This window comes from Ovis aries, chromosome 24 (assembly GCF_016772045.2).
Source record: "Ovis aries strain OAR_USU_Benz2616 breed Rambouillet chromosome 24, ARS-UI_Ramb_v3.0, whole genome shotgun sequence".
Taxonomy (NCBI): Eukaryota; Metazoa; Chordata; class Mammalia; order Artiodactyla; family Bovidae; genus Ovis; species Ovis aries.
In genome coordinates this window covers 28,417,593-28,443,373 of record NC_056077.1, presented here as the reverse complement: position 1 = coordinate 28,443,373, position 25,781 = coordinate 28,417,593, and the positions used below count along the sequence as shown (strand labels likewise).

General features: G+C 45.1%; 1 protein-coding gene across 1 annotated transcript in view; it reads right to left on the bottom strand.

Moving 5' to 3' along the window:
* LOC105605805 (beta-glucuronidase-like) overlaps positions 1-25,781 on the bottom strand; it is a 53,569-nt gene that overhangs the window by 25,115 nt on the left and 2,673 nt on the right. The window contains 5 exon segments of the mRNA XM_060405858.1: positions 12,868-13,113; positions 13,611-13,709; positions 17,947-18,103; positions 24,874-25,042; positions 25,484-25,654. Coding sequence (XP_060261841.1) covers positions 12,868-13,113; positions 13,611-13,709; positions 17,947-18,103; positions 24,874-24,936 — 565 coding nt within the window. The 5' untranslated portion in view covers positions 24,937-25,042; positions 25,484-25,654.

The following is a 25,781-nucleotide window of genomic DNA, read 5'->3' as shown; positions in this document are numbered from 1 at the left end:
CAAGCCTCTGCCTAGTGGTGAGGTGTGTCACCACAAAGTTCCATTCAGTTCAGTTCAGTTCAGTCGCTCAGTCATGTCTGACTCTTTGTGACCCCATGAAACAAAGCACTCCAGGCCTCCCTGTCCATCAACAAATCCTGGAGTTTATCCAAACTCATGTCCATTGAGTCGGTGATGTGATCCAACCATCTCATCCTCTGTCGTCCCCTTCTCCTCTTGCCTTCAATCTTTCCCAGCATCAGGGTCTTTTCAAATGAGTCAACTCTTCCCATCAGGTGGCCAAAGTATTGGTTTCAGCATCAACATTAGTCCCTCCAATGAACACTCAGGACAGATCTCCTTTAGGATGGACTGGTTGGATCTCCTTGCAGTCCCAAGGACTCTCAAGAGTCTTCTCCAACACCACAGTTCAAAAGCATCAGTTCTTCGATGCTCACCTTTCTTTATATCCAAATCTCAAATTCATACATGACTACTGGAAAAACTAAGTGGACCTTTGTTGGCAAAGTAATGACTCTGCTTTTTCATATGCTGTCTAGGTTGTTCATAACTTTCCTTCCAAGGAGTAAGCGTCTTTTAATTTCATGACTGCAGTCATCATCTGCAGTGATTTTGGAGCCCCAAAAAATAAAGTCTGCCCCTGTTTCCACTGTTTCCCATCTATTTGCCATAAACTGATGGGACCGGATGCCATGATCTTCGTTTTCTGAATGTTGAGCTTTAAGCCAACTGTTTCACTCTTCTCTTTCACTTTCATCAAGAGGCTCTTTAGTTCTTCTTAGTTTCCTGCCATAAGGGTGGTGTCATCTGCATATCTGAGGTTAATGATATTTCTCTCAGCAATCTTGATTCCAGCTTGTGTTTCACCCACCCAGCGTTTCTCATGATGTACTCTGCATATAAGTTAAATAAGCAGGGTGACAATATACAGCCTTGATGTACTCCTTTTCCTATTTGGAACCAGTCTGTTGTTCCATGTCCAGTTCTAATTGTTGCTCCCTGATCTGCATACAGATTTCTCAAGAGGCAGGTCAGGTGTCTGGTATTCCCATCTCTCTCAGAATTTTCCATAGTTTATTGTGATCCACAGAGTCAAAGGCTTTGGCATAGCCAATAAAGCAAAAATAGATGTTTTTCTGGAACTCTCTTGCTTTTTCAATGATCCATCGGATGTTGGCAATTTGATCTCTGGTTCCTCTGCCTTTTCTAAAACCAGCTTGAACATCTGGAAGTTCACAGTTCATGTATTGTTGAAGCCTGGCTTGGTGAATTTTGAGCATTACTTTACTAGCGTGTGAGATGGGTGCAATTGTGCAGTAGTTTGAGCATTCTTTGGCATTGCCTTTCTTTGGGACTGGAATGAAAACGGACCTTTTCCAGTCCTGTGGCCACTGCTGAGTTTTCCAAATTTGCTGGCATATTGAGTGCAGCACTTTCACAGCATCATCTTTTAGAATTTGAAATAGCTCAATTGGAATTCCATCACCTCCACTAGCTTTGTTCACAGTGATGCTTCCTAAGGCCCACTTGACTTCACACTCCAGGACGTCTGGCTCTAGGTGAGTGATGACACTATCATGATCATTTGGGTCATGAAGATCTTTTTGTACAGTTCTTCTGTGTATTCTTGACACCTTAATATCTTCTGCTTCTGTTAGGTCCGTATCATTTCTGTCCCTTATTGAGCCCATCTTTGGATGAAATGTTCCTTTGGTATCTCTCATTTTCTTGAAGAGATCTCTAGTCTTTCCCGTTCTATTGTTTTTCTCTATTTCTTTCCACTGATCACTGAGGAAGGCTTTCTTATTTCTTCTTTTTATTCTTTGGAATACTGCATTCAAATGGGTATATCTTTCCTTTCCTCCTTTGCTTTTCACTTTGTTTCTTTTCACAGCTATTTGTAAGGCCTCCTCAGATGGCCATTTTGCTGTTTTGCATTTCTTTTCCTTGAGGATGGTCTTGATCTCTGTCTCCTGTACAATGTCGTGAACCTCCATCCATAGTTCATCAGGCACTCTGTCTACTAGGTCTAGTCCCTTAATTTCTATTTTTCACTTCCACTGTATAATTGTAAGGGATTTGATTTAGGTCATGCCTGAATGGCCTAGTGGTTTTCCTTACTTTCTTCAACTGAAGTCTGATTTTGGCAATAAGGAGTTCATGATCTGAGCCACAGTCAGCTCCCAGTCTTGTTTTTGCTGACTGTATAGAGCTTCTCCATCTTTGGCTGCAAAGAATATAATCAGTCTGATTTCAGTGTTGGCCATCTGGAGATGTCCATATGTAGACTCTTCTCTTGTGTTGTTGGAAGAGGGTATTAGCTATGACCAGTGTGTTCTCTTAGCAAAATTCTATTAGCCTTTGCCCTGCTTCATGTTGTACTCCAAAGCCAAATTTGCCTGTTACTCCAGGTGTTTCTTGACTTCCTACTTTTGCATTCCAGTCCCCTATAATGAAAAGGACATCTTTTTTGGGTGTTAGTTCTAAAAGGTCTTGTAGGTCTTCATTGAACTCTTCAGCTTCTTCAGTGTTACTGGTCAGGGCATAGACTTGGATTACCGTGATATTGAATGGTTTGCCTTGGAAACAAACAGAGATCATTCTGTCATTTTTGAGATTGCATCCAAGTACTGTATTTCAGACTTTTGTTGGCTATGATGGCTACTCCATTTCTTCTAAAGGATTCTTGCCCACAGTAGTAGATATAATGGTCATCTGAGTTAAATTCACCCATTCCAGTCCATTTTAGTTTGCTGATTCCTAAAATGTCGATGTTCACTCTTGCCATCTCCTGTTTGACCACTTCCACTTTGCCTTGATTCATGGACCTAACATTCCAGGTTCCTATGCAATATTGCTCTTCACAGCATCAGACCCTGCTTCTATCACCAGTCACATCCACAACTCAGTGTTATTTTTGCTTTGGCTTTATCCCTTCATTCTTTCTGGAGTTATTTCTCCACTCATCTCCAGTAGCATATTGGGCACCTACTGACCTGGGGAGTTCATCTTTCAGTGCCCTATTTTTTTGCCTTTTCATACTGTCCATGGGGTTCCCAAGGCAAGAATACTGAAGTGGTTTGCCATTCCCTTCTCCAGTGGACCGCATTTTGTCAGGACTTTCCGCCATGACCCACCCATCTTGGGTTGCCCCACACAGCATGGCTTAGTTGCATTGAGTTAGACAAGGCTTTGGTCCATAGAGTTAGATTGGTTAGTTTTCTGTGATTGTAGTTTCTGTCTGTCCACCCTCTGATGCCCTCTCTCAGTGCCTACCATCTTACTGGGGTTTCTCTTAGCTTTGACATATCCCCTTCATAGCCTGTCAGAAAATCTGCTAAACACCTGACCTTGCTCATAGTTTTAATTGGCACAAATAAGACTAAGGACAGAAGAACCCCCACCAGCTTGGATAACAGCTACTGGGACTCCGCAGATAGTGTCTTTGGGACATACTGAGGAGTAGACTCCCCAGAGTTCCTCAATTGCGCCTACTGCCCCTTGCCTGTTCGCTGGGGGTTTGAAGAAACAAGAAATTAGAGATTGTAAAGGAATTAAGATTTTGCAAGGCATATGTCCCTCCAGAAACAGGAGCGAGACCTTCTACCTTAACTGGAGGTCTTCTGGAATCTGAGACTGAGCTACATGAACTTTCTGCTGAGTTTGTTATTAGCTGTCCCAGTTTCCAGCACACTGGGCTTGTCACTTCCACCGTAGGAACTTTCGCCAAGTTAGGCTCCTGCTGTGCTTGGCCTCCTCCTTGTGGGGGCTGCACCGAGGTTGTTTCAGCCAGGTTAAATCTGAGCCACAGCATGAAAGATGTCAGGGGAGTGTGTAATTTCCTCGGTTCTGCCTCATCACAACAAAAATTTAAAGTGACAAATGTTAAAGCCCTCGGACAGAATGTGTCTCAGCTCTCAGACAGACCGTGTTATAGCTCTCAGCTCTCGGACAGATCAGGGTTACAGCTCCATGCTACACCTCAGTTTTATTTAGAAAATGAAAGGAAAATACATCCTTGAGGCGTGAGGGCATGCCGACGCAAAAGACACAGGGAGAGAGACAGAGGGAGACAGCATGTGCGTGCATGTGAGAGACTGACCCCTGGCCGTTTGGCTCCTCTTTTTATGTTTTTTTCCCTCCCCTTGGGCCTGCCCTATGTAAATCGGGCCAGCCTGGAGTTCTGTTTGTTCTACCTGAGGTCCTCACTCCAGTCCTCGGACCTTCCTTTGCCCAACTGTTGCAGGCTTTTCCCTTCCTTGTCTTTTAGCCACCGCCCTCCTGAACTCCTTTTTCCTATTCTAACTACCTAACGAGAAAAGTTCTGCCCAGAGTTGAAACTTATTCTATCTTCTGTTACTAAAAACTGTTCTTGGGGATGAGATACTAACACCTGCAATAGCATGGATTATCTCAAAAACATGGTACTGAACAAAAGAAATGAGACACAAAAAGCACACTGTATCATTCTACTTATGCGGAACTCTAGAAAAGCCAGATCTACTCTATGGTGACGCAGTGTTGATCAACAGTTGCCTGAGGCCAGGGGTGGAGGCAAGATAGACTGTGCAGAGTGGTGGAAAAGTTTTTTCTTTGGTTGCACCACATGGCTTGCTGGATCTTAGTTTCCAGACCAGGGATAAAACTGTGCCCCCTGCAGTGGAAAAGCCAGGGATGTCCTAAAGTTCTGTATTTTGATGGTGCTGGCAGGTATTCGGGTATACACATTTGTCAAGCCTTATCAAACTGTACACTTAGAACAAGTGTGTACTTCATCATTTGTAAACTATACCTTAAAAGAATTTGTTTTAAACAATTGGGGAAAAAGCCCTTGCAACTATTTCTACAAGGTGAGGAAGGGTCTTTTCAGACACTCAAGACTTGTCTTTAGATCTTGTAAAAATAATCTTTAGCTTCTAAAATATTTGTTATTTTAATTGGTTGTTATACTTGATAATTGTCCTGGTACTGACACTAAAATAGTAATTGATATTTCTAGTGACATTCCTGTATTCCTAAAATACACACACACTCTAAGGATGAAAACTGGCAGTTCCCTCTTCTCTATATATGTATGAATGTGTAATGAAACCCATGACTCTGCAATTCCTTGTCTGAACATGAGTTTGAATGTCTTTGAGAGGTAGCAGAACAGAGTGACTAAGAGCATAAATCTCTTACCAGATTCAGATTCTACCTCTGTTCCTTACTTCTCTGTGCCTCAGTCACTCTAATTCTAACATGAGAATAATTACAGTTGTTGGAGAAGTGAATGAGTGAATTCATGTAAAACACCCAGGTAAGTACCTGGCATGATAGTCAGGCTAGTTATGCTGCAGTAACTAACAACAATCTCAGCTGTTTGAAATAGTAATAAGCATTTTTTTTTTGCTATTTTTTATATTTATTCAATTAGAAATTGCCAGGCTTTTGGTGCACATTTCTCAAATAAAATTAGATTATAAATATTAGCATGATTCTAAATATGCTAATTTATAGGTAAAGTAATGCCAAATTTAAATTTGAAAAATGTCATTGAGAAGAAACTGGAAAAAAGTTTGAATTTATAAAAACACAAGTTCTACTCCTTAATTTTGCTATAGGTTTTTCTCTGATCTTGGCAAGCCACTACTTCCATTTGTCTTTGTGTTACCATCTATAAAACTGTGGTCGTTATACTTGACATTGCCTTTCTTAAGAGGGTGTTATGAGGATGAATATGGTAATACGTTGTGGTAGAAACAATAAAGGTTTGTATCTCACTCATGCCACACATCCATCAGAGGTTGAAAGAGAGGCATTTATCACCCTAAGTCACTCAGGAATTTAGGCTGATGGAAGTTCCATTTGGACACATGCTTCCAAGATCACAAGGCAGGAATAAGGGAAGTGGCAGGTCAGGCACTGGCTCTTAAATTTTCTGTTATCTAAATCTCCTTGGGGGGAATTCCCTGGCAGCCTAGTGGTTTAGACTCCATGCTTCCAGTGCAGGGGGCATGGATTTGCTCCTTGGTCTGGAAACTAAGATCCTACAGGCCACAGCAAAAAAAAAAAAAAAGAAGAAGAAGAAGAATCAATCAATAAATAAAGCTCATTTGGCAAAAACAGTCATATGGTCACACCTAACTTCCAAGGGGCATGGACCAAGTGTCTAGAAAAGGGCAGCACCAGAGGAATGTTTGGTGAAAAACACTAAAGATTACCAGGGTTAACTATTATAATTCAACTTTAAAGTAAGTATAAGAGAACTCAATGAGGAGGTAACATTTAAGCCAAGACCTAGATCACTGAGAATAAACTATGAGAACATTGCATGCAAAGTCCATAAAGCAAGAATGGGCTTGAAGTATTTGAGGAACAGGAAAATGACTCAGCTGTTCGGAAAATGGTGAATAAGAGTGAGAGGTGGCAGGGCTGGGACACATAGGTTCTTGACGGCCATGGTAAGGAGTCTGAATTTTCCTCCAAGGTGTACTGGGAAGTCATTGGAGGATTTTAACCAGGTAACAGGTGTAATTTTTATAAAGACCCTTCATTCTCCTTGCTCCGAGTGATGGGCAAGCATGCAGGAAGGCAAGCAGTTAAGAAGCAACAGTCCAGGTGAGAGATGCCTGTGGTCTGGACCGGCAGAGCAGCAACAGAGGTGGAAAGGAGCAAACATAGTCAAGATCAGTTTTGGAAGTAGAGCTGATGGTTGGGTTGCGGAAGGTGAGGGGAAGGAAGGAATCGAGAATGACTCCTAGGTTTCCGGCCCGAGAAGCTGAGTGGCTCTTGAGATGTAGATTTCTTCTGGAGTAAAAGCCGGTGGTAGTAAAGTTTTTGGAATCAAGAGTTTTTATTTGTCCATATTAATAATGAGGTGCTTTTGATATTTCAGGGTTGATACCACATAGTTATTGTTGTTGTTCAGTTGCCAAGTCACGTCTCATTGTTTTGGGATCCCATAAACTACAGCCCACCAGGCTTCTGTCCATGGGATCTGCTAGGCAAGAATACTGGAGGGGATTGCCATTCCCTTCTTCAGGGGATCTTTGTGACCCAGGGATTGAACTCGAGTCTCCTGCATTGGCAGGTGGGTTCTTTACCACTGAACCATCAGGGAAACTGATCATGGAGGTAGTACTTCAATATATGAAGCTGGAGATCTGTGGAGTGGAAAACACTGGAGATATGAACTTGGGGATTGTATAAGTGTTCTACTACTGCATAACAAGCAACCCACAAATCTAGCAGCCTACAACAACAAGCATTTATTATCTCGTGGTTTCTGCTGGTCAGGAAATTGGGAGTGGCTTAGTTGGGTTATAATGGTTTGGGGTCTCATAAAGTCGTGGTCAAGATGTCAGCTGGAATGGAAGTCAACTGAAAGCTTAATGAGGGCTGGAGAATGATTCACCCAGATAGCCATTGGCAGGAGGCTTCCATTTCTCACCTTGTGCCACTTCTATAGGCTGCTTGAGAACATAGCAGCTAGCTCCCCCTGAAGCATGCAATCCAAGAAACAGCAATGGGCAGAAATTACACAATGACCTTGTCTTGGAAGCAACATACCATCAATTCTGCCATTGTTCATCTCACATAGACCAACCCTCATATGATATGAGAAGAGATCATTAAGAGATAACAAGTTTCAAAAGATTCTCTTGCATATACTGTACTAAGTCATGGAAATGGATGAGTTAATTTGGTGGGGTGAGGACATAGAACAGAGAATCCTGAGACACTTGCAACAGCTGAAGATGGGACAAAAGAGAGGGAGCCAGAAGAAGAGGCAGAGAAAAGGCCAGTGAGGTTGAAGGAAAATGAAGAGGATGTAGCTTCATGGAAGCATAGGTGCTTTTCCTTGAACATCCAAGCCAAAGGTTACCCAGAGTAAGATGGCAAGGGAATTTGGATCTAAGAACACAGAATTGATGATCATGCCAAGTACTGGGTTGGCCGAAAGCTTCATTCAAGCTTTTTGGAAAGATGTTACAGAAACTTTTTGGCCAGCCTAAATAGTTTTCATGGAGTGTTAATCCTATTTGGAATAAGGTGGGAGTAAATGGGATGAAAGAATCTGGTGACCCAGAACATAAAAAATTCTGATAAACTGTACTGTGGAGGGGAACTTGGGATGAGAGACTATGCTTCATGATGGATGATTCTGGGATGTGTTGGAATACTTCACAATAGTGATTTAGTGGACTTCCCTGGTTGTCAGGCAGTAAAGAGTCTGCCTGCAATGAAGATTCCCTGGAGAAGGAAATGGCAACCCACTCGAATATTCTTGCCTGGGAAATTCCATGACAGAGGAGCCTGGCGGGCTACAGCCTATGGGGTCACAAGAGTTGGATATGACTAAGCCACAAACATTAGACATTGGATTTAGTGATTCAATAGTATGGCAAATAGTGTCCATGCCAGAGGAGGGTTCACTGTGAGAACAAGTTCTTTCCTGAGGGGAGTTTTGTCACTGTTCTTCAGGCCATTCCGCTCTATTGACAGCAATTTAACACATTATTTTGTTTGGAAGCACCAGACATTCCAGAACAAGATGCACCAGCAATTCTAAGATGTGAGCTGATACACTGGGGTGTGAGTTCACAAAATAGATACAACCTCTGTTTAAGGTACTGGCACAGGTTTGTACCCTACAGACACAGGCATTGGAATAAATTCTACTACATATATCTTCTGGAAAAGAAAACAGGGCGTGTTTATATGTATAAAGTGAAGCGAAAGTTGCTCAGTCGTGTTCGACTCTTTGTGACCCCATGGACTGTGCAGTCCATGTAATTCTCCAGCCAGAATACTGGAGTGGGTAGCCTTTCCCTTCGCCAGGCGATCTTCCCAAACCAGGGTTTGACCCCAGGTCTCCTGCATTGCAGGTGGATTCTTTACCAGCTGAGCCACAAGGGAAGTCCACGTATAATAATGAGAGCATATTCTCAATGACTAAGGTTATTCTGTGTTAAGGAATGATCCTGCATTATCACCAGGTATTAAAAAGCATGAATTATCTGCTTGCAATTGTACTTATCTGTAACTTCTGGCCTCATTTCTCCTCCACAACCATATGCACCCAGTGACAGTGTAGCAACTGGCCATCTCTGGCCCCACACTTGGGCATCAGGGTAGCAGGTAACGAGGCCGGCACACTGAGTAGCAGGCACACCCCTGGAAGGCTCCTGATATTGGACTGACTAGTGACAACTTTGCCGGGCCATGGAGGGGCACAGGAGGGGGATACAGTGGTGACCAGCACCCTGCACACCCTGTCTCAGAAGGTGGCTCCACTCCGCAGTTACAGATGGCGGGGGGTGAAGTGCTGCTTCTGGTTTACTATCTAGGAGGGTGGGGTGGGGGGCGGATTGGGGAGCTGCCAGGGCTTCCATTTGGCCTTTGTCAATACTCCAAGGCAGTTCCACTATCGCCCCTCATTTAGTTCACCGCCACTGTGAACAAGATTGGAGGAACCTTCCCATCAATGTCATAGGATTGAGTCCAGATCTCCCTTCCAGAACATTATGTCCTGATCCCAGATCAGCAGCCTCACCCTCTCTCAATAAACCCTCCCTGTCTAGCTTCACCTCCACACTGGTCTCATAGACTTAGCTCTGCTCTTTCACACGCTCGCCCTTTCAGTCAGGACACGTGCGGTGGCTCCTGCAATGCTCCACGACTGAGCTCTTTGCTCACAGTGGTGCTTGCACTTCCCTGCGCATCCTGTGCCGAGACCTGACCCAGTTACTGGTCTGGGGCCAGAGGGGAGGAGGGCTGCGATCTAGAGGAGGACGTCCTGTGAGGCAGCCTCCTCAGGTGAGATCCTTTTTCTTAAACCAAGTTGTTTATATATTTGTCTGCTCTGGGTCTTAGTTGCAGATTGCGGGATCTAGTTCCCTGACCAGGGATCGAACTCCATTCTCCCACATTGGGAGCAGGGGGTCTTGGCCACTGGACCAGCAGTGAAGTCCCGTCAGGTGAGATCTTCATCTGTGGATTCTGTCAAGGGGAGGCCACTCTCCAGGCGGGTAGGGCTTCTTTAACTGGTTAGAGGATTCAGGTAAAGCTAGGGTTCAAGTGGTTCAGGTTCAATGACCCCAAGGTCCACATCCTACGTCCCTGCTCTCAGTCCTTCCCTATGAGCCTCATAGGACTCACATCATCAGCTCTGGCGGCTTATGGTTCAATGCCGGGCCCAGTTTTCGGTACAGTCTTCCTACAACTGCAGGAGATGAAGGTCTCTGTCAACAGTGCCAGTAGGCCTTGTGGCTTCACTGGGCCCTGGATTGCTAGTTGGCTGGAGATGGCCTGTCATTCTTTTTCGTGAAGTGTCTCTGGGACCTCAGCAAACCCAGCCAGCTTAAAATTACAGTCCTTAAAATGAACCTTACTCACATTTCATTCCAGTTCTATTGCCTGGCCTATTATTTCCCCTTCCACCTGTAGCTTATCTCAATTCATAACAGGTAATCTTAGTGATTCCAGTGTTAGAGCACCTCAGGAGCTACGCCCTCCACTCACTGGAGTGACAGTAGGGCCCTTGTTGCTGAATGACTGCAAAGGTTGTCTTGTTCCAGAATCTTGTTCTAAGGGCTGACTTCCCAGAGCCACTTCCAGTGGGTTTTCTTGAAAGCAGAGCTGAAGACAAAGGCCTGTTACTACTATTATTATTTTGGCCACCCTGTGCAGCATGTAGAATCTTAGTTCTTCAACCAGGGATGTAACCTGCACCCTGTGTAGTGGAAGGGCTGAGTCTTCCCCACTGGATGAGCAGAGAAGCCCCAGGACAAAGCCCTATTCCATGGAGGCACTGACTTGGAAAATGTGCCCTGAAGTTTGGTAGCAGGAAGAGGAAGACAGAGAAGAATGAAAAGGTAATATCAAAGTGCATAATCAAGGTCACACCTTAATCATACATAATGTCTCCCAGATTTCCATCCTATTGCAGGAAAGGCTGAAACACTTATGCAATGGTTCCTATCTTCTTTGAATGGTGATGTCTCTAGATTATTATTGACGATTTCACCTCCACTTCTCAGCTCTATTAAAGAGGCAGAATTGAGCCATTCAGAGCCAGCAGGCAGTGAGCCTCTGTTTTCAGGGGTTTCAGTTCAGCTCAGTTGCTCAGTTGTGTCCGACTCTTTGTGACCCCATGGACCACAGCTTCCAGGCCTTCCTGTCCATCACCAACTGCTGGAGATTACCCAAACTCATGTTCACTGGGTTGGTGATGCCATACAACCATCTCATCCTCTGTCATCCCCTTCTCCTCCTGCTTTCAATCTTTCCCAGCATCAGGGTCTTTTCAAATGAGTCAGCTCTCCACATTAGGTGGCCAAAGTACTAGAGTTTCAGCTTCAACATCAGTCCTTCCAATGAACACTCAGGACTGATCTCCTTTAAGATGGACTGGTTAGATCTCCTTGCAGTCCAAGGGACTCTCAAGAGTCTTCTCCAACACCACAGTTCAAAAGCATCAATTCTTAGGCGCTCAGCTTTCTTTATAGTCCAGCTCTCACATCCATAATGATTACTGGAAGAACCACAGCCTTCACTAGACAGACCTTAGTCGGCAAAGTAATATCTCTGCTTGTTAATATGCTGTCAAGGTTCATCAAAACATTCCTTCCAAGGAGTAAGCATCTTTTAATTTTCATGGCTGCCGTCACCATCTGCCTCTCCAAATCAATTCTGATTTGGAGCCCAGCAAAATAAAGTCAGCCACTGTTTAGACTGTTTCCCCATCTGTTTGCCATGAAGTGAAGGGACTGGATGCCATGATATTAGTTCTCTGAATGCTGAGCTTTAAGCCAACTTTTTCACTCTCCTCTTTCACTTTCATCAAGAGGCTCTTTAGTTCTTCTTCACTTTCTGGCATAAAGGTGGTGTCATCTGCATATGTGAGGTTACTGATATTTCTCACGGCAGTCTTGATTCCAGCTTGTGCTTCATCCAGCCCAGCATTTCTCATGATGTACTCTGCATATAAGTTAAATAAGCAGGGTGACAATATACAGCCTTAACGTACTCCTTTTCCTATTTGGAACCAGTCTATTGTTCCATGTCCAGTTCTAATTGTTGCTTCCTGACCTGCATACAGGTTTCTCAAGAGGCAGGTCAGGTGGTCTGATATTCCCATCTCTTTCAGAGTTTTCCACAGTTTGTTGTGATCCACACAGTCAAAGGCTTTGGCACAGTCAATGAAGCAGAAATAAGATGTTTTTCTGGAATCTCTTGCTTTTTTGATGATCCAGCGGATGTTGGCAATTTGATCTCTGGTTCCTCTATGCCTTTTCTAAAACCTGGTTGAACATGTGGAAGTTCATGGGTCACGTATTTCTGAAGCCTTGCTTGGAAGATTTTGAGCATTACTTTACTGGTGTGTGAGATGAGTGCAAATGTGCAGTAGTTTGAGCATTCTTTTGCATTGCCTTTCTTTGGGATTGGAATGAAAACTGACCCTTTCCAGTCCTCAGGTCTCTGCTCAGGTTCTGAAAATTGCTGGCATACTGACTGCAGCACTTTCACAGCATCATCTTTCAGGATGTGAAACAGCTCAACTGGAATTTCATCACCTCCACTAGCTTTGTTCGTAGTGATGCTTCCTAAGGCCCACTTGACTTCACATTCCAGGATGTCTGGCTCTAGGTGAGTGATCACACAGATTGGTCACTGGTAATTGCATTTTCAGGACCTCAGCCTGGACAGAAATCAGAGGCTGCCAAAGGGGCTGGGACATGGGCCACCAGAGGCATCTGCTATATCATGTGATCAACTGTTTCCACGCCCCTGAGGACCTTAGAAGAGGCTCTAGCTAGTGAGGTGCCCAACAGCAGAAGCTTTTAGCTTCAGGCTTTAATCTGCCTTTGTGGAGGAACTCACATTTGTCCTGGAGGGAATGGCTGAGGCAGTCTGCTCTCCACACAAGGGTGTATCCTCCTTCCCTGATCCCCACTACTTGGAGTTCCAGCGTCTCTCTCAGGCGCATCCTGCCTGCTCCTCTGGCTCTCCAGTATTCCATGCATGAAGTGAAAGGCAACTGGGGAGCACCAGTCTTGGCTGTGGGCTTTACTGGGATGTTGCTGAGATTTAAGGCTGATTCAGTCGTCAGTTGGCTTGTTAGATAAACTAGAGAGAGGGGGAAAAGCCTGGAGTTAGCAATTTGTAGACAGGAAGCAATGCCCCGGGGGAATAGAGGCGGCCTTAGTTACTGTCAAGGAAGAATCTCTCCCTCAGGGCCATTTCAGATTTTTCAATAGTTCACCGGAGAGCCAATGAATTAGCCATCTGCTGGCCAATGCAGGCAAGTCCTCTGACGGGTCTTTAAAGGAAAGGTTTCGGGACTTCCCTGGTGGTCCGGTGGCTGAGACTTCATGCTCCCAACGCAGGGGGTGTGGGTTTGATCCCTAGTCAAGGAGCGAGATCCCACATGCCACAACTGAGACCTAGCACAAATAAACAAACAAACAAATATAAGTAGAGGAAAGTTTCAAAAGAAAAGGAGGAGTTACAGAACAGTGTCCATGAGAGATAGAGCTCAGTGATTTCCTTGCGTTTGTTAGCTTGGTCTCCCCTTTCTCTGTGTGTAGACGCGTCCTTAGGATATAAACAGTCTGTGTGCCCACCTTTGCAAGCAGCAAAGAGGAAGCTGGTTTCATTCCCATCAGGGTTGGTGGCTGGGGAGGAGAAGATTCTCCCAAGGGTGAAGTGGGTGGTGACAGCAACTGAGGAAGAGGAAAGGGGACACAGAATTGGAGAGGTCCAGAAGGAAAGCTATAGAATGGTGGGCAATCCCTGTAACAGTCAGGGTGTGGTTTTAGAATGGCTTTCAGGCTGAAAAACTGGGGGAGAGCTCAATTCAGAAAAATTGGGAGGACGGGGATTTCCCTGGCAGTTCCGTGGTTAAGACTCTGCCTTCCAATGCAGGGGGCACAGGTTCGATCCCTGGTTGGGGAACTAACATACCACATGCTATGAGGTGGGACCAAACATTAAAAAAAAAAAAAGGAGGATAGAGAAAAACAGAGCTTGGATCTGGTAAAAGAGCAAATTTAGAGTAAACGGGGATGATGAAAATTAGAGGAGATGGTAGGCTGGGAGGAATCTCAGAAGTCTTGGGTAAGAGAAAATGAAAAGAACCTAGACCATGATCCAGTAAATGAGTCACCACAGGTCATGGAAAGGTAGATAAAGTCAAGGTGGTCACGAACAAAGGCCCAGGATTGGAAGGCCACTGGTCGGGACAAGGGGTTCGATGGAGAGGGGACCCGAGCCAAGGACCAAATTGCTCAGTGAATTTGGGGCCTGTGTGTATGTGGAGGAATGAACCGGAGACCAAAAGATGTGAAGATAAAGGTATTTGGAAAAAAAGAGAATTCCTTCATGATCTCATGGTTGAGACTCTGCTCTTTCACTGTTGAGGGCCTCGGTTCCTTCCCCGGTTGGGGAACTAAGATTCTACAAGCCACATGGTGTGGCTAAAAAACAAAACTCTGAAATGATCACTAAGAATGAGAGTGATGGGGAAGTGGGAAGAGTTAACTAGTCAGGGTGGAAGGGCTTCCAGACAGAGGGAGGGTCCTAAGCCAGGGCCCAGAAGCCAACAGGAGCATGGTGTGTTCTGGAACTCAGAGCCAGGGATCAGAGGGACCAGTCAGACCACAACAGACTATACTAAAGGGTCTGCACTTATCCTCAAGGAGATGGTGACCTGCTCATTCATCCTCTTTGTCCCCTCTACTCATAACACAGGGTGTCTTAGGGCTAATCTTGAGATCTGTTATCCACCTGCCCTCCTGTCTTTGGTGACCTCATCCATTCTCACTGCTGGCAACTCCCAAAATTTCATCTGCAGATTCAGCTTATGCACGACTGCAGAATGAAGGGGGAAGGGAACTGGCCCGTGGACTTCACCCTGCAGGGTCTGGTTGTCAGGGTCACGCATTGGGAAACCAAGTTCCCTCTGATCTCTATCAAACAGCAGAAAGTCAACTTTCAACTAATTAAGTATATACAGGTTGACTCTCAAATGGAAAATCAGTTTATTAATTTACAGAAGCAGATAAACCTTTACTTATTGGTGCCCATTTGAGAGCTTTAAAACAGTTATTGGTTTCTTTCTTGGTAGTGCTAACGGGAAAGAATCTGCCTGCCAAAGCAGGAGACACAAAAGAAGAGGGTTTGATCCCTGGGTGAGGAAGATGGGCTTGCATGAAAATGGCAACCCAGTTCAGTATTCTTGCCTGGGAAATCCCATGGATGAGGAGCCTGGCAGGCAACAGTCCATGGGGTCACAAGAGTTGGACGCGACTGAGAGACAAACATTGGACGTTGAATTTAGTGATTCAATAGCAAGGCAAATCCTCTCCATGCCAGAGGAGGGCTCACTGTGAGAACACGTCCTTGCCTGATGGGGTGTTTTGTCACTGTTTCTTCAGGGCATTCTGCTTTATTGACAGCCTTTTAGCACACTATCAAGATGCACAAGCAATGCTAACGTGGAGCTGATACACTGGGTGTGAGTTCACAAAATGATACAACCTCTGTTTAAAGTACTGGCACAAGTTTGTCCCCGATAGACATAGGCATTGGAATAAATTCTATTACATATATCTTATGAAAGGAAAACAGGGTGTGTGTGTGTGTATACATATGTATGTATAATGATAAAGTGAAGTGAAAGTCGCTCAGTTGTGTCTGACTCTTTATGACCCCATAGACTCTACAGTCCATAGAATTCTCCAGCCAGAATACTGGAGTGGGTAGCCTTTCCCTTTGCCAGGGGATCTTCCTAACCCAGGGATTGATCCCAGGTCTCCTGTATTGCAGGCGGATTCTTTACCAGATGAGCCACAAGGGAAGTCCATGTATAATGATGAGAGTGTGTTCTCAATTACTGAGGCTATTCTGTGTAAGGAGTGATCCTGCATTATGACTAGAGATCAACGAGCATGAATTATCTGCTTGCAACTGTACTTATCTGTAACTTCTGGCCTCATTTCTCCTCCACAACCATATACACCCAGCGACAGTGCAGCAACTGGCCATCTCCGGCCCCACACTTGGGCATCAGGGTAGCAGGTAACGAGGCCGGTACACTGAGTAGCAGGCATACCCCTGGAAGGCTCCTGACACTGAACCCACTAATGTGAACTTTACAGGGGCCACGGAGGAGCACTGGAGGGGGATACAGTGGTGACCAGCACCCTGCACACCCTGTCTCGGAAGGTGGCTCCACTCTGCAGTTCCAGGGGGGTGAAGTACTGCTTCTGGTTTACTATCTTAGGAGGGTGGGGTGGGGGGCGGATTGGGGAGCTGCCAGGGCTTCCATTTGGCCTTTGTCAATACTCCAAGGCAGTTCCACTATCGCCCCTCATTTAGTTCACCGCCACTGTGAACAAGATTGGAGGAACCTTCCCATCAGTGTCATAGGATTGAGTCCAGATCTCCCTTCTAGAACATTATGTCCTGATCCCAGACCAGCAGCCTCACCCTCTCTCAATAAACCCTCCCTGTCTAGCTTCACCTCCACACTCTGGTCTCATAGACTTAGCTCTGCTCTTTCACACGCTCGCCCTTTCAGTCAGGACACGTGCGGTGGCTCCTGCAATGCTCCACGACTGAGCTCTTTGCTCACAGTGGTGCTTGCACTTCCCTACGCATCCTGTGCCGAGACCTGACCCAGTTACTGGTCTGGGGCCAGAGGGGAGGAGGGCTGCGATCTAGAGGAGGACGTCCTGTGAGGCAGCCTCCTCAGGTGAGATCCTTTTTCTTAAACCAAGTTGTTTATATATTTGTCTGCTCTGGGTCTTAGTTGCAGATTGCGGGATCTAGTTCCCTGACCAGGGATCGAACTCCATTCTCCCACATTGGGAGCAGGGGGTCTTGGCCACTGGACCAGCAGTGAAGTCCCGTCAGGTGAGATCTTCATCTGTGGATTCTGTCAAGGGGAGGCCACTCTCCAGGCGGGTAGGGCTTCTTTAACTGGTTAGAGGATTCAGGTAAAGCTAGGGTTCAAGTGGTTCAGGTTCAATGACCCCAAGGTCCACATCCTACGTCCCTGCTCTCAGTCCTTCCCTATGAGCCTCATAGGACTCACATCATCAGCTCTGGCGGCTTATGGTTCAATGCCGGGCCCAGTTTTCGGTACAGTCTTCCTACAACTGCAGGAGATGAAGGTCTCTGTCAACAGTGCCAGTAGGCCTTGTGGCTTCACTGGGCCCTGGATTGCTAGTTGGCTGGAGATGGCCTGTCATTCTTTTTCGTGAAGTGTCTCTGGGACCTCAGCAAACCCAGCCAGCTTAAAATTACAGTCCTTAAAATGAACCTTACTCACATTTCATTCCAGTTCTATTGCCTGGCCTATTATTTCCCCTTCCACCTGTAGCTTATCTCAATTCATAACAGGTAATCTTAGTGATTCCAGTGTTAGAGCACCTCAGGAGCTACGCCCTCCACTCACTGGAGTGACAGTAGGGCCCTTGTTGCTGAATGACTGCAAAGGTTGTCTTGTTCCAGAATCCTGTTCTAAGGGCTGACTTCCCAGAGCCATTTCCAAAGAGGAAAGGTTAAAATTTTACAAAACCTCCTTTTCTTTCTGCCTCTATAACTCAGCTTGCCCCTTGCAAAGCCTAGATCTCGTTGGTCATGTAGTCTCAAAAATGGGGACTTGTAATTCTAGGAACTGGACCTTATCTCACTCACCCTTGTCCTGCTCGTTGTAATCACCTAGCCCCTGCAAACCTGCTTAATCAAGCCTGTCCAGGTCAGGCATCCCCCTTCCCATCTTGACCACTGTTCTTGCGCAGGCAAAAGCCCTTAGTTTAAACCAGCCTATTAACATCTAGTGTTGCCCACTATCGTCTGTCTATAAAAACCCTGTAATCCCTTTGTTTGGGGTTTAGGGCTTGGAGTGTTAACTACTCTGGGCCTGCTGGTGTAATAAACCTGAGTTCTCCAAACCTCTGAGTGCGGTGCTTGGTTTCTTGAGTACTGGTTTCCGCAACATTTCTGGAGGCCCCAGAGAGATTCCAACCACGCCGGCCCCTTGAGCTTCTGGACTGGTGGCTCGGCCGCGCTGGGGCGAAGGAACCGCGAGACGAAGGAGGGCGTGCGCCACCTGATGGTATTCCGGGTTCTCTTTCAGACTGGTGTTCCAATTCTTCATTGGGCCGAGCCCCAACTGGACTCATTGGAGGGACGGACCAACTTGCCAGGAATGGCCACAGGATAAGGTAAGGCTCCGGGGTCAGTCCCCAGGCAGGAGCCTATCCCAACAAGTAGAAGAGGAGACTGATCACCTCTTTGGGCTCCCAGGAAGGGAGCATCAGATAAGGAGATCTGGGGACTTGGGAGGAAGGGAGGCATCGTGAATGATAACCTCCCTGGGGCTCCCAGGAAGGGAGCAACAGTTAAGGAACCCTGGGGACTCAGGAGAAGGGAGGCATCGTGAATGATAACCTCCCAGGAAGGGAGCAAGGAAACCTAGGGGACTCAGGAAAAGGAAGGCATTGTGATAGCCTCTGAATGATTTTGAGCATGTGATTGCTGACTGAATGGAGAGAAATTTTTTTGAAACTACAAAGCCAATTCTTTTTGCATATACAATAAAAACAACTAACTTGTTAAAAGGCCTACCCAGGGAAAAGCTTGAAATTAACCCTTTCCGTGTCCTTGAAATACGCAGCCAGCTTTGCCTGAGACCTTAGCCTTGGGAAAGTTAGAACTTTAAGTGAAGAAAGAAAAAAGAGGGGTGTTCAAAGAGATATTTTAAATCTCAGACAGAAAACTATAAGATCTCTGTCAATCTGTCTGTCTCATAATTTATGTATATCTCAGTTTATATCTTTTTTCTGATAATATTGTTGAAGTTGTAAATGAGTGCTAATTTAATTGGCCTAAAGTAAAGTAAGTGTTTATGAATCAAAGAATACAATACAAACAAGAAAAATTAAGTAAATAAATTTCAGATTCATATGAACTGGAAAATATTCAATATTAAATACCTAGTATTAATGTTTGTTTGCTTATCTAACAAGAAAGTAGGATGTATTTTTTAATAAAGAAGACATAAAAAATAAAATTGCATTTTATAAAGGGAAAAGAAAGTAGGTCTGACTTAGAGGTGGCTGTTATAGAAAGTGACTAAAAAGTTTCTGGAAGATGGAATCTGAAAAAAAAGTTTGTGCATGGTTAGGACTGACTAAGTTTAAAATAAATTTAATTAAGTTTACCTAAATGAGTTTGAAGTAAACTGGTGCAAAAATTTTAAATTTGACCTTTCTGTTAAGAGGACATACTTTCTTCAGATATTGAATTGCTTTTAATAATAGATTTAAGGTTTTTTTTTAACCTCTTAATTGATCTGTTCTGTATTTACCTTGAAATCTTTTGTTAACTTTGGCTACAGTGTTAATGCCCTCACAATGAGTTCTCCAAAAAAGAAAAAATTACTTTGGTAAACTAAATAACTTCTATGCAGAATACATCATGAGAAACGCTGGACTGGAAGAAACACAAGCTGGAATCAAGATTGCCGGGAGAAATATCAATAACCTCAGATATGCAGATGACACCACCCTTGTGGCAGAAAGTGAAGAGGAGCTAAAAGCCTCTTGATGAAAGTGAAAGAGGAGAGTGAAACAGTTGGCTTAAAGCTCAACATTCAAAAAACGAAGACCATGGCATCTGGTCCCATCACTTCATGGGAAATAGATGGGGAAACAGTGGAAACAGTGTCAGACTTTATTCTTTTGGGCTCCAAAATCACTGCAGATGGTGACTGCAGCCATGAAATTAAAAGACGCTTACTCCTTGGAAGAAAAGTGATGACCAACCTAGATAGTATATTCAAAAGCAGAGACATTACTTTACCGACTAAAGTCTGTCTAGTCAAGGCTATGGTTTTTCCTGTGGTCATGTATGGATGTGAGATTTGGACTGTGAAGAAGGCTGAGCACCGAAGAATTGATGCACTTGAACTGTGGTGTTGGAGAAGACTCTTGAGAGTCCCTTGGACTGCAAGGAGATCCAACCCATCCATTCTGAAGGAGATCAGCCCTGGGATTTCTTTGGAAGGAATGATGCTAAAGCTGAAGCTCCAGTACTTTGGACACCTCATGTGAAGAACTGACTCACTGGAAAAGACTCTGATGCTGGGAGAGATTGGGGGCAGAAGGAGAAGGGGACGACCCAGGATGAGATGGCTGGATGGCATCACTGACTCGATAGACGTGAGTCTGAGTGAACTCCGGGAGATGGTGATGGACAGGGACGCCTGGCATGCTGCGATTCATGGGGTCACAAAGAGTCAGACACGACTGAGCGACTGACCTGAAATTAAATAAACATTTAAGATTATGGTACATGTAGACAAAGCTCATTCTGCTTCTACAAAAAATAATCCCTCATGGTTAGACTTTTGCTATCTTGATGTCCTTAAAACATGGTGATAGTCTGCTCTTAAATCAGGAAATTAAAAATAAATAAACAACAGGTAAAAATCAAAGAGCCAGGGCTATGGGAAATCCAAGATGGCTGCATGGCTTTCCCCAGCTCCCTGACACATCTCGTTTTTATTTGATGGGTTAAAGCCTTACCTGTACCCTCAGAATAAGTTCTCTGAAAAAGAAAACATTGTTTCACTAAATACTAAGTTCTAGTTTTATTATTTAAGGTCTGTGCTTACTAAGACTCACTTCTGAGATAGTTCCTTGTTATGTTATATTGCTAAAAGGTTTAATTAAGTTATTTAAAAGGACACTCTTAAGATGGTTTCTAAAGCTTATCTCAGTAACCAGTCTTTGGATAAAGCTGAGATGCTCCATGAGGTACAGGAGAGTAACACCTGGCTACAATCATTTAACTGAGACAGATGACCTGGAGTATACCAGGCTATATACAATGAAAGTTCTTGATTTAAATTCTTGCTTGTGACCTTACTAATAACTGCTAGCTATATTATCTTCTATGTAGCTTGTTTCAGAAGATTATTTCTTATGTTACCAAAGGTGTGACTGAGCCTGTGATAAATGCCGATGTGCAGTTCCATATAAGATCAATAATTGTAATAATGTAACTCTAGATGTGGGAAGAAGCAACAAGAGGAAATATTTTCCTGGACCAAGAGGCTAGCAAGACAGGAATGGTCCAGAGACTTTTCCTACTTACAAAGCCTGGTCTAGTGACAACACATTGAGTGGCCTGTCAATGGAATCTTTGTTAGACCTGGGAATGAGCCTTCCAAGCACCGTGGGACACAATGACCTTGAAATGCCCCAAAACATGGTCAAATATGTGGCTATGAAGGGGCCCTGCTGACTGGAAGCTGGCCCTTGCCAGCTGCCTCTACAAAGATTAAATCAGGACCAATATAAGATGCTGACCTTCAACACCCCCTTGAAAGGACTTCAGGGTGGAGACAAAAAATAAGGCACTCTGTGCTCTGGGAAAATCCAGAAAAACAGGCCTTCAGATAGTCAGATGTTTTCAGATAAAAATTTTTATGAGTCCAAATTCTTGCATTTTCTCATACCTGCTGCTGCTAAGTCACTTCAGTCATGTCCGACTCTGTGTGACCCCAAAGACGGCAGCCCACCAGGCTCCCCTGTCCCTGGGATTCTCCAGGCAAGAACACTGGAGTGGGTTGCCATTTCCTTCTCCAATGCATGAAAGTGAAAAGTGAAAGTGAAGTCGCTCAGTCGTGTCCGACTCTTAGCAACCCCATGGACTGCAGCCTACCAGGCTCCTCCATCCATGGGGTTTTCCAGGCAAGAGTACTGGAGTGGGGTGCCATTGCCTTCTCCCTTCTCACACCTAGAGAAACACTAATGCCATGAACCAATGTCTGGACCTGGTTCTCCTAGCTAGTGCCTCAGCAGCATTCAAGAAACTTTCTTGTTAAGTTTGTTTCTCCAAGTAGTAGTAGTACGACAAGAATATCCCCCAGCCAATACCCAGACAATGTTAGAACAAGCTGCCTTATTCTGTGGACTCTTATCGGCCTCTGTAAAGGCACCCCAAGATCCTCAGGCTATTCTCCCTTTGAGATCTTATATGGGAGACCACCCCCAGTGATAAAAAGGCTCAAGGGAGATCACCAACAACTAGCTGACCTGGAGATGTCCCAACACCTCCAGGCCCTGGGAAAGTCTTCCACCATATTGCCTGAGAAAGGACACCCATTCCACTGGGCAACTGGCTTCATCCCTATCAGCCAGGAGATGAGTTATAGGTGTCATCCCTTGGATCCACCACACCAGAGTCAAGAAGGCAGCAGCTTCCTATAATGAGGACATCTGGAAAGCAGTTCAGGACCCCCCAAACCCCCTCAAGGTCTGGTTCCAAAAACAGCAACCCTCACCCTCAAAGGATGCCAAGCCCTGCTCTAGTCACTCCGGGAGCTGACTAGTCAATGCATGGCAGAAGCTTGAGGATTCTTTAGCCTTGCTCCAGCCATGTTCCAGCAGCTGGCTGGGAGGTCAATGCATGGCTGAAGCCTGAGGATCCGGCTATCAAAATATCAATGGATTTTCATTGTCAACCCTGGACTCTATCCCTGATTGCTATTATTTCTGTGCTCTTCACTAAAGGACTAGCTTTAGTTGCACCCCAGGACTGGGATTTGGGTCAGAAGCTGCAGTTTGCTGTTATCTCACTGTAGTGGGAAGCCTCATTCTTATTAAAAGTCTCTTATGATCAATTCTCCCTACTAATTAAACTGCTCCACAGTATAGCTGACCCCCCCCTTCATGATAGGCTCAGTTGCTATAGCTGTGACAACCCAGAGATGGGGAGAAAACCTTTTGCTAGTGTTCAGTTATCTGTTATGTGCAGGCTGCTTTGCAGCCTTTTCATGTCCCTTGCTGTAACAGACGGTGCTGCCCCCATCAAGGCCTTTTCTTTGTTTGTGGGACAGATGCTTATGTGTACCTGTCAATTAGATGGGTATCTGCAGCTTAGCTTTCCTCACTCCCCAGATGAACGTTGTCCCTAACAGCCAGGCTCTCACCGTACCTCTGGCAGCACATACATGGTCAAAAAGAGCCATCCAGCTTATACCCCTACTAGTTGGTCTGGGAATCACGGCTGGGCTAGGTATGGGAATAGGCGGAATTGCTTCATCAACCACCTTTTACCATACACTATTCAAAGACTTCACAGATGACATTGAGAGACTGGCCAAATCTTCAGTGGTATTACAGCAGCAACTAGACTCCCTGGCTGAGGTGGTTTTACAAAACAGGACAGGACTAGACCTATTGACAGCTGAAAAGGGAAGACTCTGCCTCTTCTTGAATGAAGAATGCTGCTTCTATGTAAACCAATCAGAAATAGACAAGGACACAGCCCAACAGCTAAGGGAACAAATCATAAAAAGGAGAGAAGAACTAGCTAATTCCTGGGGTAATTCGAGTAATATCTGGAGCAGGGCATCGTGGCTTCTCCCTTTGACAGGTCCTCTCTTCATGCTCTTTGTAGCACTCTTGTTTGGCCCTCGTATTCTCAATGCTATTACCCAGTTCATAACCTCTCAGACTGAATCCATACAGTTACAAATGGTAATAGTTCAATATAGCCCCCTAAACGATGGGGAGCTCTGAGTGTCCTACCAAAAACATGAGATGACACTTTCTACAACAAGTGATAGAAAGAAGTATCAAGAGTGGGGAATGAAGAGGAAAAGTTAAAATTTTACATAACCTCCTTCTCTTTCTGCCTCTGTAACTCAGCTTACCCCTTGCAAAGCCTAGATCACATAGGTCACATAGTCTCAGAAAGCGGGGATTTGCAATACTAGGAACTGGAGTTTATCTCACTCACTCTTGTCTTGATCTTTGCATTTGCCCAGGCCCTGCAAACCCACTTAATCATGCCTGTCCAGATCAGGCATCCCCCTTCCCATCTGGATCACTGTTCCTGCACACATGAAACCCCTTACTTTTAACCAGCCTACTAAGAGTTAGTGTGGTCCACTACAGTCTGTCTAAAAAAACTCTGTAATCCTTTTATTCAGGGCTCAGAGCTTGGAGTGTTAACTCCTCTAGGCCTGCTGGCGTAGTAAAGCCTGAGTTCTCCAACTCTCCAGTGTGGTTTCTTGAGTAATGGTTTCCGCAACACTGCCAGTTGGTGTTTTGAAAGCAGAGCTGAAGACAAAGGCCTATTATTACTATTATTATTTTGGCCACCCTGTGAAGCATGTAGAATCTTCGTTATTTAACCAGGGATGGAACCCACACCCTGGGTAGTGGAAGGGCTGAGTCTTCCCCACTGGACCAGTGGAGAAGCCCCAAGACAAAGGTTTATTCCATGCAGGCACTGATTTGGAAAATGTTCCCAGATATGGTAGCAGGAAGAGGAAGACAGAAAAGAATGAAGAGCTAATATTCAAGTGCATAATCAAGGTCACACCTTGATCGTACATAATGTCCCCATTACAGGAAAAGCTGAAACACTTATGTAATGGTTCTTATCTCTCTTTGAATGATGAGGTCTCTAGATTAGTAACACCCATTTCACCTCCACTTCTCAAATCTATTGAAGAAGCAGAATTGAGCCATTCAGAGCCTGCAGGGGGAGAGCCTCTGTTTTCAGGGGATTGGTCACTGGTAACTGCGTTTTCAGGGAACTCAGCTTGGACAGAAATCAGAGGCTGCCAAAGGAGATGGGAAACAGGGCTCCAGAGGCATCTGTTATAATGTGTGATCAACCACTCCCATGCTCCTGAGGACCTTAGAAGGGGCTCTAGCTAGTGAGGTGCCCAACAGCGGAAGCTTTTAGCTTCAGGCTTTAATCTGCCTTTGTGGAGGAACTCACGTTTGTGCTAGAGGGAATGGCTGAGGCAGTCTGCTCTCCACACAGGGTGTATCCTCCTTCCCTGGTCCCCGCTACCTGGAGTTCCAGCGTTGCTCTCAGGCTCATCCTGCCTGCTCCTCTGGCTCTCCAGCATTCCATGCATGAAGTGAAAGGCAACTGAGGAGTACCGGTCTTGCTGTGGGCTTTACTGGGATGTTGCTGAGATTTAAGGCTGGTTCACTCGTCAGTTGTCTTGTTAGATAAACTAGAGTGAGGGGAAAAAGCCTGGAGTTAGCAATTTGTACACAGGAAGCAATGCCCTGGTGAGGGGGTCAGGGGAAGGGGCCTTAGTTACTGTCAAGGAAGAATTCCCTCCCTCAAGACTATTTCAGATTTTTCAACAGTTCACCGGAGAGCAGATGAATCGGCCACCTGCTGGCCAATACAGGCAAGTCCTCTGACGGATCTTTAAAGGAAAGGTTTCAGGACTTTCCTGGTGGTCCGGTGGCTAAGACTTCGTGCTCCCAACGCAGGGGGTGTGGGTTTGATCCCCAGTAAAGGACAAAGGTCCCACATGCCACAACTAAGGCCTGGCACTAATAAACAAACAAATAAATATTAAAAAATAAGTAACTAGAAGAAAGTTTCAAAAGAAAAGCAGCAACTACAGACCACAGCCCGTGAGAGATGGAACTCAGTAACTTGCCTGCGTTGTTAGCTTGGTCTCCCCTTTCTCCGTGTGCAGACGCACCCTTAAGATAAAAAGAGTCTGTGTGCCCACCTTCGCAAGCAGCAAAGAGGAAGCTGGTTTCATTCCCGTCAGGTTTGGGGGCTGGAGAGATGATTCTCCCAAGGGTGAGGTGGGTGATGGCAGCAACTGAGGAAGAGAAAAGGGGACACAGGAGTGGAGAGGTTCCAGAAGGAAAGCTATAGAATGGTGGGCAACCCCTGGGAGAGACAGGGTGTGGTTTTAGAATGGCTTTCAGGCTAAAAAACTGGGGTAG